Raw genomic sequence first — 14,765 nt, forward strand, 5'->3', positions numbered from 1 at the left:
GCAATTTGTGAAAGTAATTGAAATTTTTTTTTTTTTTTTTTTTTTTTAGCTTTAGTTTTCAGGTTAAGAAAGTTTACTTAGAATTATAAACTTTTCAATACTTAAAGACTTAAAAATAGACTATAAACCGAGTCTTTTTCAAGAACTGATTATTTGTTTGAGATAGGATGTAGCTGAGTTTCTGAGGATGTCCTAGCATTATGGATCTTGGGGTTCCACCACCTTTACCTTACAAGGCAAAGCAGATATACACCACCCATGCCTAAGATGCTTTGAAATTGAGTACTGTCTTAAAACAGTAGCTTTCATTTTCTGGGGATCAAATTCAGGACCTTAAACATGGTAGGCAAGTGATGTACCATTGGGCTGCATCCCAGCTCCTCCAAAGTTAATTCATCACAGTTTTCTTGGAGAACATACAGGGAAATATTGTTTGAGACTATGAAAGGCAAAAGTTTGAAGAGCTTTGAATTGCCTCACAGTTTTGTAATCTGTATATTTATGTTAGGTCCATACATGCTGAATTTAGTGATTCTTGACATTTTATGTAACTCTTGAGTCTTTTAATCACACAGAAGAATGGAGTGTAGTCATAAAACTCATAGCTGTTTATCTTTTTAAGGGCACAGTCAGTACTCTATTTCCAGTGCTTGGCCTGTAGTAGATAAGTGGTAGATGACATTGCACCATTGAAAAAGGCAAAATACAGAATTCAGTAGTTTTATTTTTCATTGAATTCACTTTTTTCTACTAAGAACATTCTGATAGTTTTCTTATGATACAGGTATATTTAAGTTCTACTAATTAATAGAGGTAGTTGTCTAGTTAAATTGAAGTTCTTCAAAGGATCAAGTGGTTTTTATACTCTAATTGTGTTTACTCCAAGACTCTTGAATAACTCTGAAGCCTCCTTTACAGATTCAAAAAACAGCTCTCATACTAAGGAAAAAGAAGGGTCTTGAGTCCTACCTTGAGTCATATTTGCATTTAGTCTGGATTGTTTGGTTTTTACCAGTTTATATAATTGTGTGTATAACTTGTCCTCTAATAGAACACAGCCCTACACTTTACTTAGTATAAGCAAAATCTTTGGGGCTGTAACTGAGAGAATGGAAAAAATCCTCCACGCTTCTGTGCACATTGGACCACTTTATTTCTACTCCTTTCTAGCATTTTATATAAGCAGTCTCTGTAAAGTCCTTTTTGCTCTACTCTACTTTTTGTAGTCTTAAAATTCTCAAGGTTGTGGTTTAGGAACAGTGAACCATTAGCTACCTTATGTTATCTCTTTCAAGCTGAATTACACTGTGTGGTGTGATTAGAAAGATGTAAAATTCTTTATTAAAGTTGTCGGAAATATTCCTAGACAGAGTTAAAGTCAGCACAGGATGTACCTCATGTACTGTCATTTAAAGTTTGTAGGCATGTAACTAAGATCATCTCTGCCATCTGATTGGAGCTGGGCAAGTGCTGTTCTCAATATTTAAGTCACTTTCATTCTGATATTGGAGATGGGCAATTACTGTTACCAATGTTTAAATCCATTTTATTCTACAAGAGACGAGTGATAGAGCCTTCTGCCTTCAGGCAGCAGATATCAAATATCTCAAATACCATTCCACAGTTTATTAAGTATTTGCACAGATTCAACTGTGGTATACGGCTGTGATCCTGGTATATGCCTGAGCTCCCCACATTTGGGTACTGACTGGATAGGAACCACTTTTGGAGTTGGAGAACCACTGCTGTGTTTATACCTAGACACTTGCAGAGGTGATAATGTTGATTGACTGAACCATGCAGTCCTGATGATTTAATTTTCTTAAATGTACAAATATGCACTAAGTTAACAAATGTATTAAAATGTTTTTGTTAGAACAATTGTTTGAGATAGTTTTTTAGTAATTTACATTATAAAATTTGAATGTAATCATTACTTATAGACCTGCTTTGTCCATTTCAGAAAGTAACAGTCAAAAAGAAAAACAAATATACGTACTTTTACGTTTTTTTCATATTTTCAAATGTGTGTGTATATGTGTGTGTGTGTTATCTTTGTAAGCACCCAAACCCTGCATTACATATTATGTTTTTAATTATTATTTTCTTTTACCTAGTCTATACAACCATATCCAGTTGTCTAGTAATTTAATGCCTGGCTGTGACTACTCACTTTTTAAGGTATGCCTAATCAATGATTATTTATATTTATTACAGGACCAGAACATTCAGGTATTTGTAAAAACTGGCCACAGATTCAGGCAGTTGTCTTTACCAGGCTTGATTACAGAACTCTGTGATGTGAGTTAGTTACTCACGGGCAGGCACATCCTGGGATTGACTTTGAGCCTTGCTAATCCTGTGCAAGCCCTTCCTGGATATACCTGAATAGACTGACTTCATCAGCTAATTTTAAACCCATGAGATATTTATAAACAGACCTTTGTCAGGTGCTAGGATAGGACATTAATTAGCTTATATTACATAACTTTTAATGTAGCTTCTAAAAGGTTTCTGCTTCTTTGGAATTTCAAGAAACTTCAGATGACGTGAAACCGTAAGGTTTGATGGTTAAGGGATAAAGTGATATTCTTCTATAGTCGCATGCCTTTGGCATATAGTTCTTACTTACATATTTTTAAAAACTGTACCAACAGCAAGGGTATAGAGAATAAAGGAAAAGTTGTCAGTGTTGTTGCTTGCTGATTCTGGTATTGACTGTTGCTCAAAATAAGTAACAATATTATCTAATATTGTGTTCTTATACTATAGGATGGTATTGAGCCTATGTGGGAAGATGAGAAAAACAAACGGGGAGGACGATGGCTAATTACATTGAACAAACAGCAGAGACGAAGTGACCTCGATCGCTTTTGGCTAGAGACAGTAAGGCTTTAAATTATAACCAGTTTTAGGATATATTTTTCGTTGGCTTACTTAGGGTACCTATTCTAGAAAAGTGCTTGCCTGTCATCATATACACCAAAGTCAGAACAAAATAGAAATTAGTATGCTCCTTGTACAGGATGACGTGCAAATTCCTGAAGCATTTTGTTTTTTTTTGGATGTAACTGCAAAGTATTATGTTAAGCAAAATAAGCCAGACTTGGGAAGAAAAAAAATACGGCATGTTTTCTCTCATATGTAGAACTTAGGTTTAAAATACATATGTGTGTGTTTGTTTACATAAAATGTATTTTTAGGTCTTGAAACTACTAATAATATATAGTGAGATGGGAAGTAGGACAGTTAATATGTGTGATAGGAAAGTAGAAGGATGGATCAAATGGGATAAGACAAAGGGAAACATTGAAAGGGGTGGGGAATGAGAGAGATATGGGGAGGGGAACAAATGTGAGCAAAATATGATGAAAGTGAAGGTGCCATGATGAAACCCACTGCCTTTTATACTAATCTGAAAATACCTTATAAATTAAAATAGTTAGAAAAATGAAGAGAAGTTCTTAGTATGTCTAGGTGTGACCTTTCTTCCTGAGTAAAGTCCCCAACCCTTGCTCTTTAAAGACATGGCTTTACTACGCAGCGTGGCTGCTAGTGCAGCTCAGGATCCTGCTGCTTCCAACCTTTTGATTGCTGGGATTATGGGCATAGGCTATTTGGCAAATAATTCTTACCTGTCATGTGACAAGCCAGGCATGGTGACACACACTTTTAATCCCAGCACTCAGGGAGGCAGAGGCAGGTGGATCTCTGATTTGGAGTCCAGCCTGGGTTACAGAGTAAATTCCCAGCTACACAGAGAAACCCTGCCTCAAAAAATAAAAAGGAAAAAAAGAAGTGATAAACATCAACTTCATTTTCTACAATCAATTCTACCCTGTTATTTCATTAATCAAAAAAAAGATAGAATCTTACATGTTGTGATTAATGTAAGGTTTTACAACCCACTTATAACATTATTAAAATAAATTATAAAAAATTGAAATTAGTGAAGAAAGCAATAAAATTGTTGGTTAAATTATTTCATATGTTTTGACATACTTTGGCACTTTATGAACTACTCTAATTATGAAATCATAGGCATTTTCTGTGGTTAGGTTTTAGTTCCTAATTTTTGCCAATGGAGTTTATAGTTGATGCTTGCTTTTTTTTTTTTTTTTTAACCACTTATGGATCAGGAATATTTTACAGCAAGATTTAATTATGCTTTTGGAGGAGAGTTTAAGTAAATACCATTTTAGAATCCTATAGGACAGTGTTTCTCAACATTCCTAATATTGCAGTCCTTTAAAACAGTTCCTTGTGTTGTGGTAACCTCCAACTATAAAATTATTTTTGCTGCTAGTTCATAACTGTAATTTTGGTACTGTTACACATTGTAATATAAATGTCTTGTGGTTTTCAGTGGTCACAGTCCCTGTGAAAAGTTTGTTCAATCCACAAAGGGGTCCCAACTCATTATTTTGAGAGCCACTGCCATAGGCAAAAGGACATCTCAGTTTTGTAGGTTGAAAAAATTGTGGTGATGGATCATAGTAACAGTTGCTCAATGTATTTAATGCTACTGAGCTCTACTTTGAAACTGTTAGAACATGACAATTAATGCGATTTCAGTCATCTCACTAATAATTGTTTGCCAACAAACCAAGGGCTAAGCAAATGCATATTAATTAGATCACTTTTGTGTGTGCCTAATTTACTGAAAAAGTGAAAACATTTGACTTATTTTTTAAGGCAAGGCAAAAAATAATATATTACATATAAATGAATAGAATTTAGACATTTTAAAAGTCAGTTCTTTAAGCTGGTCCATAGCTCTGCTGGTAAGGGCGCATGCTGCCAAAGTGTGACTGCCTGAGTTTCATTCCCAGAACCCACATGGTGTGAGTTGTCCTCCGCTTTCATTGGTTTGCCATGGCATGCATGTCCTGTCTCCATCCACAACAAAGTTGACTCACTTTTTTATTCACTTGCTTTGTTTTTTGTTGTTGTCTCTGTAGATTAGGAAGGCTTCAGACTTGGCAGTGGTGCCTCTGCCTCACCAACCAGTTTAAGAGGTCAACTCTTGATTTAAAGTCTGGTTTAGTTTTATAACTGTTCACACAGAAGAGTCCTGTGCTTTCTTCTGAGTTGATGAGATGTTCATTATAATCTTTTTTAGCTGCTGTGCCTTATTGGAGAATCTTTTGATGACTACAGTGATGATGTGTGTGGGGCTGTTGTCAATGTTAGAGCTAAAGGTGACAAGATAGCAATATGGACTACTGAGTGTGAGAACAGAGACGCCGTCACACACATAGGGTATGTTTGCTCTACTTGCCTTCTTCTTTGACAGTTTTGACTAAATGCAGAAGTCCTATGTACTACAGCTTCAGAAACTTTGATGTTTATAAACTGTTACTTTCTTTGTAAATGTTTGCACAAGTACTTATAAGTTTGGACCCTGTTGGTACTGAATGCATTTATCTGCTTTTCATTTCTGTTAAATGGTCTTGCAGCGGGGCCATATGCATTATAAGTTTTTGTATTTTATTCTTTAGAAATCACAGACACATACCAGTTTTGCTTTAAATCTCTTTGATTACATGTAAATGAGTAAAAATAAAAGTCAAAGTTTGCTTCTAGGTGGGACTTATAAGGGATTCATTGTTGACTTGTCATTTTTCATCTTTTAGTATCAACATTTACTGTAGGAATATCAGATGAGTTTGTTATAGATGTTTTCTTTCAATATTAGATGTTTTGAAATCTCTGAAACATTTTAACCTTAAATATTTTTAAGGTTAAAAAATTTTAACCTTAAAAATATTTTAACCTTAAAATATTTTTTAAGAAAATATTTTTTAATGCTTCCAATTGGCACATACAACTACTTGTGTGTGTATGTATGTATGAATTCATGTTTAATGGTAAAGTGTATTTTAAGAAACTGTTACAGTGTCAGCTAGTACTAGTTGCCTTAGTTATTTCAAAAAAACAGAAAGAAAGAAAAAGAAAAACCTGTTTAGAGTGAATTAGAGCCTGCTGGGGGAGTAAGCTCAGTGAGAGTGGTTCTTCCTTTAATTATATTGCTCATTTTTTATTGTTGAGTATTTTTTCCTGAGAATTAAAAATACAGATTTCTAAGGTTGACAGATGAAGTTCTCTCCTCTCTTTCAAGTGTTTGTTACCCTTACTTCATATTCGCTTACAATCTATAGTTAGAGAACTTTCAGTTTTTTTCTATAGTTTTTTGTTTCTTTTCAGCCTTTAGATGTGCTTCATTCCCTGAAGATTAAACTGTTAACACCTTGACATCCATCTATCTTGAGGCAGGATATCTACAGAGCCCTGGCTATCTTGACTCACTATGTAGACCAGGCTATCCTTGAATTCAGAGATTCACCTGTCTCTGCTTCCCAAGTGCTGTGATTAAAGGCATGCACTATGATGCCATTTTGGCTTTTTTGTTGTTGTTGGTTGTTTTGGGGGGGGTTTTGTGTGTGTGTGTGTATTATTTTGTTTTGTTTTGTCTTTTGCTTTTTCAAGACAAGATTTCACTGTGTAGTCTTGGCTGCCCTGAACTTGCCCTTGAACTTGTAGATCAGGCTGGCCTCGAACTCAAGGATATCCACCTGCCTCTGCCTTCCTGAGTGCTGGGATTACAGGCACTTTTAAGGAGAGAGATTGGCCTTTTAAGGAGAGATTTATATTAATACTACAGATGAAATTAGACACTGATTTACATAGTTCATACTCATATACTACCCTGTATATATTTTAGTTTTTAAAATAAAACATCACATTTTGCTTTTAAAATAGTCACAACTTATTTGAAAATTGGTTTGTGAAGTTAGTACATAAAACAATAGAATTCATATGTAAATGTAATTTATGAAAACAAATGCTATGGGCCTACTAACTGCTCCTGTTTTGTTCATTATTAATTTAGTAATAATCGTTATACCTTACACAGATCTGGTGGGATTGCAAATGTGCATAATATGATTTAAGTTTGGTTGTGAAGTAAAGACTAATTTTTAATTTTGCTAGTTATACTGAAAGAAAATGAACACGCTGTGTTTTGCTTCCTTGTGTGGGCATTTTTTATGTAAAAACTAAAGAAATATTAATGATCTTTGTTTCCTTTGTCTTGTAGGAGGGTATACAAGGAAAGGTTAGGACTTCCTCCGAAGATAGTGATTGGTTATCAGTCCCACGCAGACACAGCTACAAAGAGCGGCTCCACCACTAAAAATAGGTTTGTTGTTTAAGAAGACACCTTCTGAGTATTCTCACAGGAGACTGCGTCACGCAATCGAGATTGGGAGCTGAACCAAAGCCTCATCAGAGCAGAGTGGACTGCATTGAAGCTGATTCCATCTAAATGTTGCTAAGATATAAGAGAAGTCTCATTCGCCTTTGTCTTGTACTTCTGTGTTCATTCTTATCCCCACTCCCATCCCAATTTTTGCTAGTGTGTCCACTATCCCAATCAAAGAATTACAGTATACATCACCCCAGAACCTGCAGGTGTGTTCCTGGCCCGCTCTGTAACAGCCGGTTAGAATTACCATGACACACACACATGCCTTTCTACAGTATTCGAAAAAAAAACTTACATTTCTATTACTTTAGCAGGAAAAGATCTGTTTCTGTTCCACTCCACACAGGAGCGAATTTAGCTGCTGTGAGTCTGAGTATGGCTTTCTAGCAACCTTCTGTTTCCTTTCACAGCATTGTCCTTGCTGCCCTCTCGCTGATGGCTGCTAGACTTTAATTTATTTGCTTCCCTCCTTGATAACATTAGTGATTCTGATTTCAGTTTTTCATTTGTTTTGCTTTTGGTTTTTCCTCATGTAACATTGGTGAAGGATCCAGGAATATGACAGAAAGGTGGAATAAACATTAAATTTGTGCATTCTTTGGTAATTTTTTTGTTTTTTTGTAACTACAAAGCTTTGCTACAAATTTATGCATTTCATTCAAATCAGTGATCTATGTCTGTGTGATCCCTAAACATAATTGTGGACTATAAAAATGTAACACCATAATTACATTCCTAACTAGAATTAGTATGTCTGCTTTTGTATCTTTATGCTGTACTTTAACACTTTGTATTACTTAGGTTATTTTGCTTTGGTTACAATGGCTCAAGTAGAAAAGCGGTCCCATTCATATTAAGACAGTGTACAAAACTGTAAATAAAATGTGTACAGTGAATTGTCTTTTAGACAACTAGATTTGTCCTTTATTTCTCCATCTCTGTAGAAGGAATCTGTACTTCGTATTGCAAGGCAGTCTCTTGTGTCTTCTTATAGTGTCTTCTCTGCACAGCCTAAGTTTGGAGCACTAGTTAATTATTATGTTTATTACAATTTTTAATAAATTGAATAGGTAGTATCACATATGTAATTAAATTGATGTGGTTATCTTTTTTAATAAAGTTAAGGCACAGTTTTTCAGTCTTAGGTTAAATAATGTACTTTGAATATGTTAAAATTCATGCGAATTGGGATTTTGGTGTATCACCATTTGATAGGAACAGTGGCTATAAACTGGTTGTTGAGTTTGAGATGTTTTTACTTAAAAGCCAGAAAACTCACATAAGGAAAGTATAGGGGAACATGCGTTAGGAATATTAGAGTTACTATCTGAATAAAACTTAATAAACAAGTATTAAGAACTATTTATATTGGTCAATTGTTGCAGTATGGTTCTCTGTAAACTTGAAACGATCTACTCTTTCCTTGTATCATTTTAAAGCAACCTTAAGGATGTTTTGTCTGCAATACATAATTGTATAGTTTAGATCCTGAGAAATGAGGTGTGGCTCATGTAGACCAAAAGGTAAGCTGAACTATGGGTAGGAGAACAGAAATCACTAGTTGAGAGAAAAATACTGTCTTTAGGTGGTTATTATTATGAATTCATTCTTTTCAACCTGATAAAGATCCTTATAAAATAAATATGGAATCAATAGCATTGCTTTTATAACAGACTTCTAAAATATCCCACAGATTGCCAGCTAACTGCTCTTACTGTCACAGTCAGTCCCTATTCAGTGTTCTGAAAATAGCAATGTTTATAATCTCAGCATTCTGTATTCTGTGTAAGTGTGGATCATTTAGGGGTGTTCCATCTTTTGATATTACAACAGATGTGGTCTGTGTTGGGCTGCACTCATGACTAACTTGTATGAGGTTGGATACCTGAAGCTTACTGATAAAATGTATACAGTCATGAAATTGGCTGGTAGGTAGACTTGTTACCAACAAGTGAGATTCTGGTAGAGATTAATGTCCATGTTCTTTTAATGCTAGATTATAGTTCAGTTTTAAGAAGTATCAACTTTTAGAAGTGGAAAAGGAATCATAAAATACAGTTCTGAAGTTAAAAAATTCAATAGGGTGTATTTTTGTAATAGGAAATTGAAATAATTTGTAATGGGTGAATAATTGTAGTGGATAAATGAACAATTCCACAGCAGGATTCAGTATATACTATATAGGAGTTAAATAACTTCAACACTTAAATGATGCTAATTAAGTTAGGTAGTGTCCCAGTCACGGCAGTTGTTCATTAGCCTGCATAATATATGTACGTATTTCTTGTTATAAATGAAGAAACAGAAGTATCTAAGATTTAAATAACTATAGCTTTTGTCAGATAGGAAGTGTGAATGAGTCCAAAATCAAAGATTTTGATTCCTGTGACCCTTAGTAACATGCTTTCTGGATAAGAAAGCCCTGTATAGTCAGTCAGCTGTAGTAAGCTACTGCCAGTTAAATTCAGCCAGTAAGCCAGGCATATAACAACCAGCTAAGCTAGTCACAAATAACCATGGTGGCTAACGTACAGGGTTAACATGTAAATGGATATTTCATTAGTGCTCTGAATCACCATTTGAGAGCTAGGACAGTGTTCAGGTTGATAGATGTTTTGAATGCTGGAACTGCGTTTAAAAGTTTAAATGTAGTAAATGGTCTGGTGTGGTGGGTGTATACCTATAATCACAAGTTTGCGGCCAGCCTGGGTCACGTGGACTCTACCGAGAAGACAGGGACCACGAACGCGCCTTGTTAGAGTGCTTGCCAAGCGTGTGCTAGGTTCGCTGTGTGAGTGCCAGCACTGTCGGAAGAAAGATGATGAGCTGTGGTGGTGGCTCTCTACTATGTGTATCGAGTTTCTCACAGGCTGTCTTCAGTACTGAGTGTACAGAATAGGGCGACTGGCTATTCTCATTTGGCGGTAATCCTCTATATGAAGTCAAGAGTACAGGTCAGATGGACAGCTACAAGATGAGGCCAGGCTAGTCCACAGAGCTAGTTCTAGGACAGCTACAGCTACACAAAGAAATAGAATCTAAATGAATCCCACTGTGGGAGGATGTATGTAAATGCCAGCTCAAAACACCTCAAGTTCTGAATTTCTAAACGTAAGCTGTGGCTGTGCCAGTCACACAGTCACACACACCCCCCCCCCCCATGGGTATGTCTCAGGTATGCATATGTACCACCTGTGTGTGTGGTGCCTGAGGTAGTCCGTAGACAGCATCTAGTTCCCTGGAACTGGAGTTCAACAGCTACGAGTCATGTGAGTGCTGGAGACCAACTGGATCTTCTGCAAGAATAGTAAGTGCTCTTAGCTGCTGAGCCTCACTCCAGACCCATAGCTCTTGTTTGATCGTTTGACAGTACTTTCAGGTTTGGTTTTGTTTTGTTTCATGGCAGGGTTTCTCCAGGTAGCTCTAGTGTCCTGGAACTCACTCTTTAGACCAGGTAGCCACCTGCCTCTGCCTCCTGAGTGCTAGGTTTAAAGGCGTGTGCCATCATTGCCTGGCAGTGCTTTGATTTCATTTCTCCCTACCCTCTCTAGAACCAGGTGGTTGTGGTGCACACCTTTAATCTCAGTGTTTGGGAAGCAGAGGCAGGCTGCTCTGAGTTTGAGGCCAGCCTGGTCTACAGAGCGAATTCCAGGACAGCTAGGGCTACACACAGTTTTTTATTTTATTTTATTTTGAGATAGGATCTCTCTGGACAGCCCTTGCTGTCCTGGAATTCACTGTTATAGAACAGGCTGGACTCAAACTCAGAGATTTGCTTGCCTGTGCCTCCCAAAGTGCTGAGATTAGAAGCATGTATCAGAACTGCCCAGCTTAAAACTATTTTTAGTACATTTTCATTATATTGCATTGATGCAGATTTTTAAAGGTAGCAACTCTTTTTCTAGTCCCTAATTCTAAATATACTAAACTCTTGATTTTTAATATTTGACAGAACTTGCTCACCCTTCTTTCCTTACAGGAGCAGGGGGAATATCCTGTGTTCTTTTAATTCTGCTCACCCCAAGACATTTTCTTGACTTTGTTGAAAATGCCAGATTTTCCTGTATGTGCACATGTTTTTTTTTTTTGTTTGTTTGTTTTGTTTTGACATGAACCATCTTACTAGAATTGTTTGATAATCCTCACTCTTGTTTTGTTGTACATGGAAAGCATTGTTTTTGTTTGCCTTGGTGTTTAAAGTTCTTTTAGTGCTGTGCTTTCCACTTCCCATCTCTGCAGACCTTCACACCTTTGTATTTTTATATAAAGTACTGTGCTCTGCTTCAGCAGTACTGACATATGCTCTGACACCTGCATCACAGATGTTTCATGTGTGTTCGTTCGTACATATAAAATTATCTTATTTAGTAGGAGTTTTGCAGATACAAAGCTATACCATGATTTCCTTGGGATATCGAACTTTATTTATTTATTTATTTATTTACTTATTTATTTATTTATTTATTTATTTATTTATTTGAGACGTGGTTTCTAGAACTCAGAGATCCTCTAGTCTCTGCCTCCCTGAGTGCTGGGATTACAAGTATGTGCCACCACACCTGGCTCTGAACTTTGTATTCTCACAGTTTTGTTTTTTGTTTTGTTTGTTTGTTTTGTTTTTGCTATTTTTGTTTTGTTTTTCAAGACAGTTTTTCTCTGTGTAGCTCTGGCTGTCCTGGAACTTGCTTTGTAAACCAGGCTGGCCTTGAACTCAGTGATCCACTAGCCTCTGCCTCCCAAGTGCTGGGTGTTCAAGCCATCAGTGCTCGGCTTTGTATGCTCAAGTTAAGGCTCCCTGGTCCAGATGGCAGTAAATATTTAAATCAATGGTTCTGCCAAGCAACCCATTTGTAAAAAATAAAAAAAGGTATCTTGAAATGAAACTTTAAAATGATAGAACTTGCTGTTACCTGTTTTGTTTGTGAGTTTTCTTCTGTTTCCTTTTGAGCTTAGTTCTACATAGCCCAGAATGGCCTTGACTGATCTTGCCTTAGCCTCCCAAATGTAGGATTACAAGTGTGAACTAGCAGGCCTGTCTTCCCTGCTCTTTTTTGTTTGTTCTTTTTTGATACCTGGTCTCACTTTGTAGCTCTGGCTGTCAGGGAACTCAGATCTGCCTCTTCCTGTGTAGTTTTGGGATTAAAGGCATGTACTACCATGCCCAGCCTTACTTGTTTTTGTTTGTTTGTTTAGCTCTGGCAAGTACATAATGGAGTCATCTGGTGATTGGAGTTGAATGTAGGCCACTCTGAAATGGCAAAGGCATTTAGAACTTATGCAGTAATCTGTCACTTCTCAATTTACATGTAATATTGCTGGAAATTTCAGGGTACAAATTGTCCAGAAAATCTTTGGTATGTGTGTGATCTCCGCACTGAAAAGGCCGAGGCAAGAGGATTTGACATTTCCAGCAATGATCTCTAAACTGGGAGTTCAGATCTGTATTTCTGAAAAGATATTTGAATGTCATTTGTCTTTTTGCCATTGGATGTTCTGTATGCTTTTCATCTCTGAAAGTTAGCGAATTAGTCTACTGGTGACTGTTCCAGATATTCTCCTAAGTTCCCCCTAATATAGTAGGACCTAATTGGTAACACTTACTGAAAATAATTCTAATGAGTCTGCCTTTGGGAGCTTACGATGTACACCCATCATCTTGGATGTTTTGCCTGTGATTCTAAGTTGTTGCCAGGTGATTTACATAGCACTCCTTGGGATCCAGATATTGCTTCTGGAAGCAGTGATAGGAAGTGGCCAACTCGGGAGTCGCTAACAACATGAGGTTATTCTGCCACATCTCAAGTGCTCGCTATTTGTGGGTAGCGGCCATCTTGCACCCTTCTGGGAGCACATTCCACCATCTACAGAGTTCCATTGGACAACTGTCGCTATGCTTCTCAAGTGGGCTTTTAAGGTTTTGAATGGCATTGAGTTTTACTTCCAGACAGGTAGCTGATGAGCAGTTTGAATTAGGGTTGCTGTTCCTTTTGTTAAGTCTGGTAGTGAGATGCACCTAAGGGTTGCCACTGTCTGCAGAGAGATGAAAACAAGAAACATTGTTTGCAAAGTCTTTTCTCACTGCAAGTTACAATAAAAAAGTACATTTTATGTATGTATGTGTATATACTAAAAAGTTATTAAATGTGACATGTGCAATGAGTTCTGAGATTTTCTATGCCAGCCTTTCTTCTCCCCTCCTCTTCTCAGTCATCAGCTGTAGTTTGAGAAAATGCCATAAAAGGTATCCCATGTGATAGTGGGGGCTGAGGAAGTTATAGGGAAGTCTGTAATTGTTGGCCCCTGTTTTCTGTGAAGAGATTCCATGTCCATAGCAACTCTTATTTAAAACAAAACCAAAGCAAACAAAACCCCAAAAACTTGAATTGGGCTTGCTAACAGTTTTAGAGGTTTATTGCCATGGCAGGGAGCATGGCTTCAGGAAAGGTGACGCTGGAAAAGGTTTGGGCTTTTGGAGGCCCAAAGACCACCTCAGTGACACACTTTCTCCATCGAGGCCACAACTCTTAATCCCTCTCAAGTAATGCCACTCCCTGATAGCTAAGCATTTAAATATATGAGCCTATGGGGACATTCTTAATCAAACCACCATAACCCCCATTGTCAGTTTACACTTTAACTTCTAATTTCGGTTGGTTGGTTGGTTGGTTGGTTTGGTTTGTTTTTTTTTTAAGACGGTTTCTCTTTGTGGAGCCTTGGCTGTCCTGGACTCTCTAAACCAGGCTGTGCCACCACTTCCGAGTCTGATTGCCCTGTGTGGTTTAACATGCCAAATACAAGATTTGATAATAAGGTGCCCTGCCCAAGAATATGAAAGTGTCAGCCAGAAGTGGTGGATGGTGAGGGGTCAAACGTTTGATATCATTCTTGGCTATGGAAATGTAAGGCCAGTCTGGGCTGCATAAGACTCTCTTAAAGGAGTTGTGTAGATGGCTTAGGGGGTAAGGTGCTCGCCATGCAACTGTGGTGGATTCTAAGCTCCCACCTAAAAGCCAGATAGGGCAACCCACATGCATGCTTGTAATCCTGGAACTGAGGGTCCCCTCATGTTGGCCAAACTGTAGCTGAAACAAAGACCTTGTATCAAAAAAGAAGACCTGACAAACTAAAGTTGACACTGCAGGTCCTAAAAGGTGGGAAAGAACCTGCTTCTGGGAGCTGACCTCTGACCTCCACACACAAGCCTGCACTTGTATAAATATAAAATAATTTTTAAAAGGAACGTTTTATAAAGGAATTTTGAGGCTATGGTGAAGGAAGAACCTGTCTGCATCAGTTGTGTGGAAAATGTATCCACCCCTTCCATCTCTGCTTTATGTTGGCTTTCTACCATAGGCCTGGGCAGATGGCTTATCAGTTACAGGCACTTGCTCTTGAAGTGGACGTGGATTCATCATACAACTTGCAACTGTAAGTCCAGTTCCAAGGGATCCATTTCTTCTGTCCACTGCAGCCAAAGGCATGCCCTTGGTGCATGTGC

At 37.4% G+C, this 14,765-nt stretch overlaps 1 protein-coding gene across 1 annotated transcript in view; it reads left to right on the top strand.

The window, feature by feature from the left end:
• The window catches only part of Eif4e (eukaryotic translation initiation factor 4E), a 33,710-nt gene extending 25,079 nt beyond the window's left edge, over positions 1-8,631 (top strand). The window contains exons 4-7 of the mRNA XM_055628227.1: positions 2,118-2,181; positions 2,773-2,886; positions 5,123-5,262; positions 7,100-8,631. Coding sequence (XP_055484202.1) covers positions 2,118-2,181; positions 2,773-2,886; positions 5,123-5,262; positions 7,100-7,214 — 433 coding nt within the window. The 3' untranslated portion in view covers positions 7,215-8,631. The remainder of the gene's footprint in view (positions 1-2,117; positions 2,182-2,772; positions 2,887-5,122; positions 5,263-7,099) is intronic.
• Positions 8,632-14,765: the final 6,134 nt, after the last annotated feature.

Source organism: Psammomys obesus, unplaced genomic scaffold (assembly GCF_907164565.1).
Source record: "Psammomys obesus unplaced genomic scaffold, mPsaObe1.curated_primary_1811, whole genome shotgun sequence".
In the NCBI taxonomy this organism is placed as follows: Eukaryota; Metazoa; Chordata; class Mammalia; order Rodentia; family Muridae; genus Psammomys; species Psammomys obesus.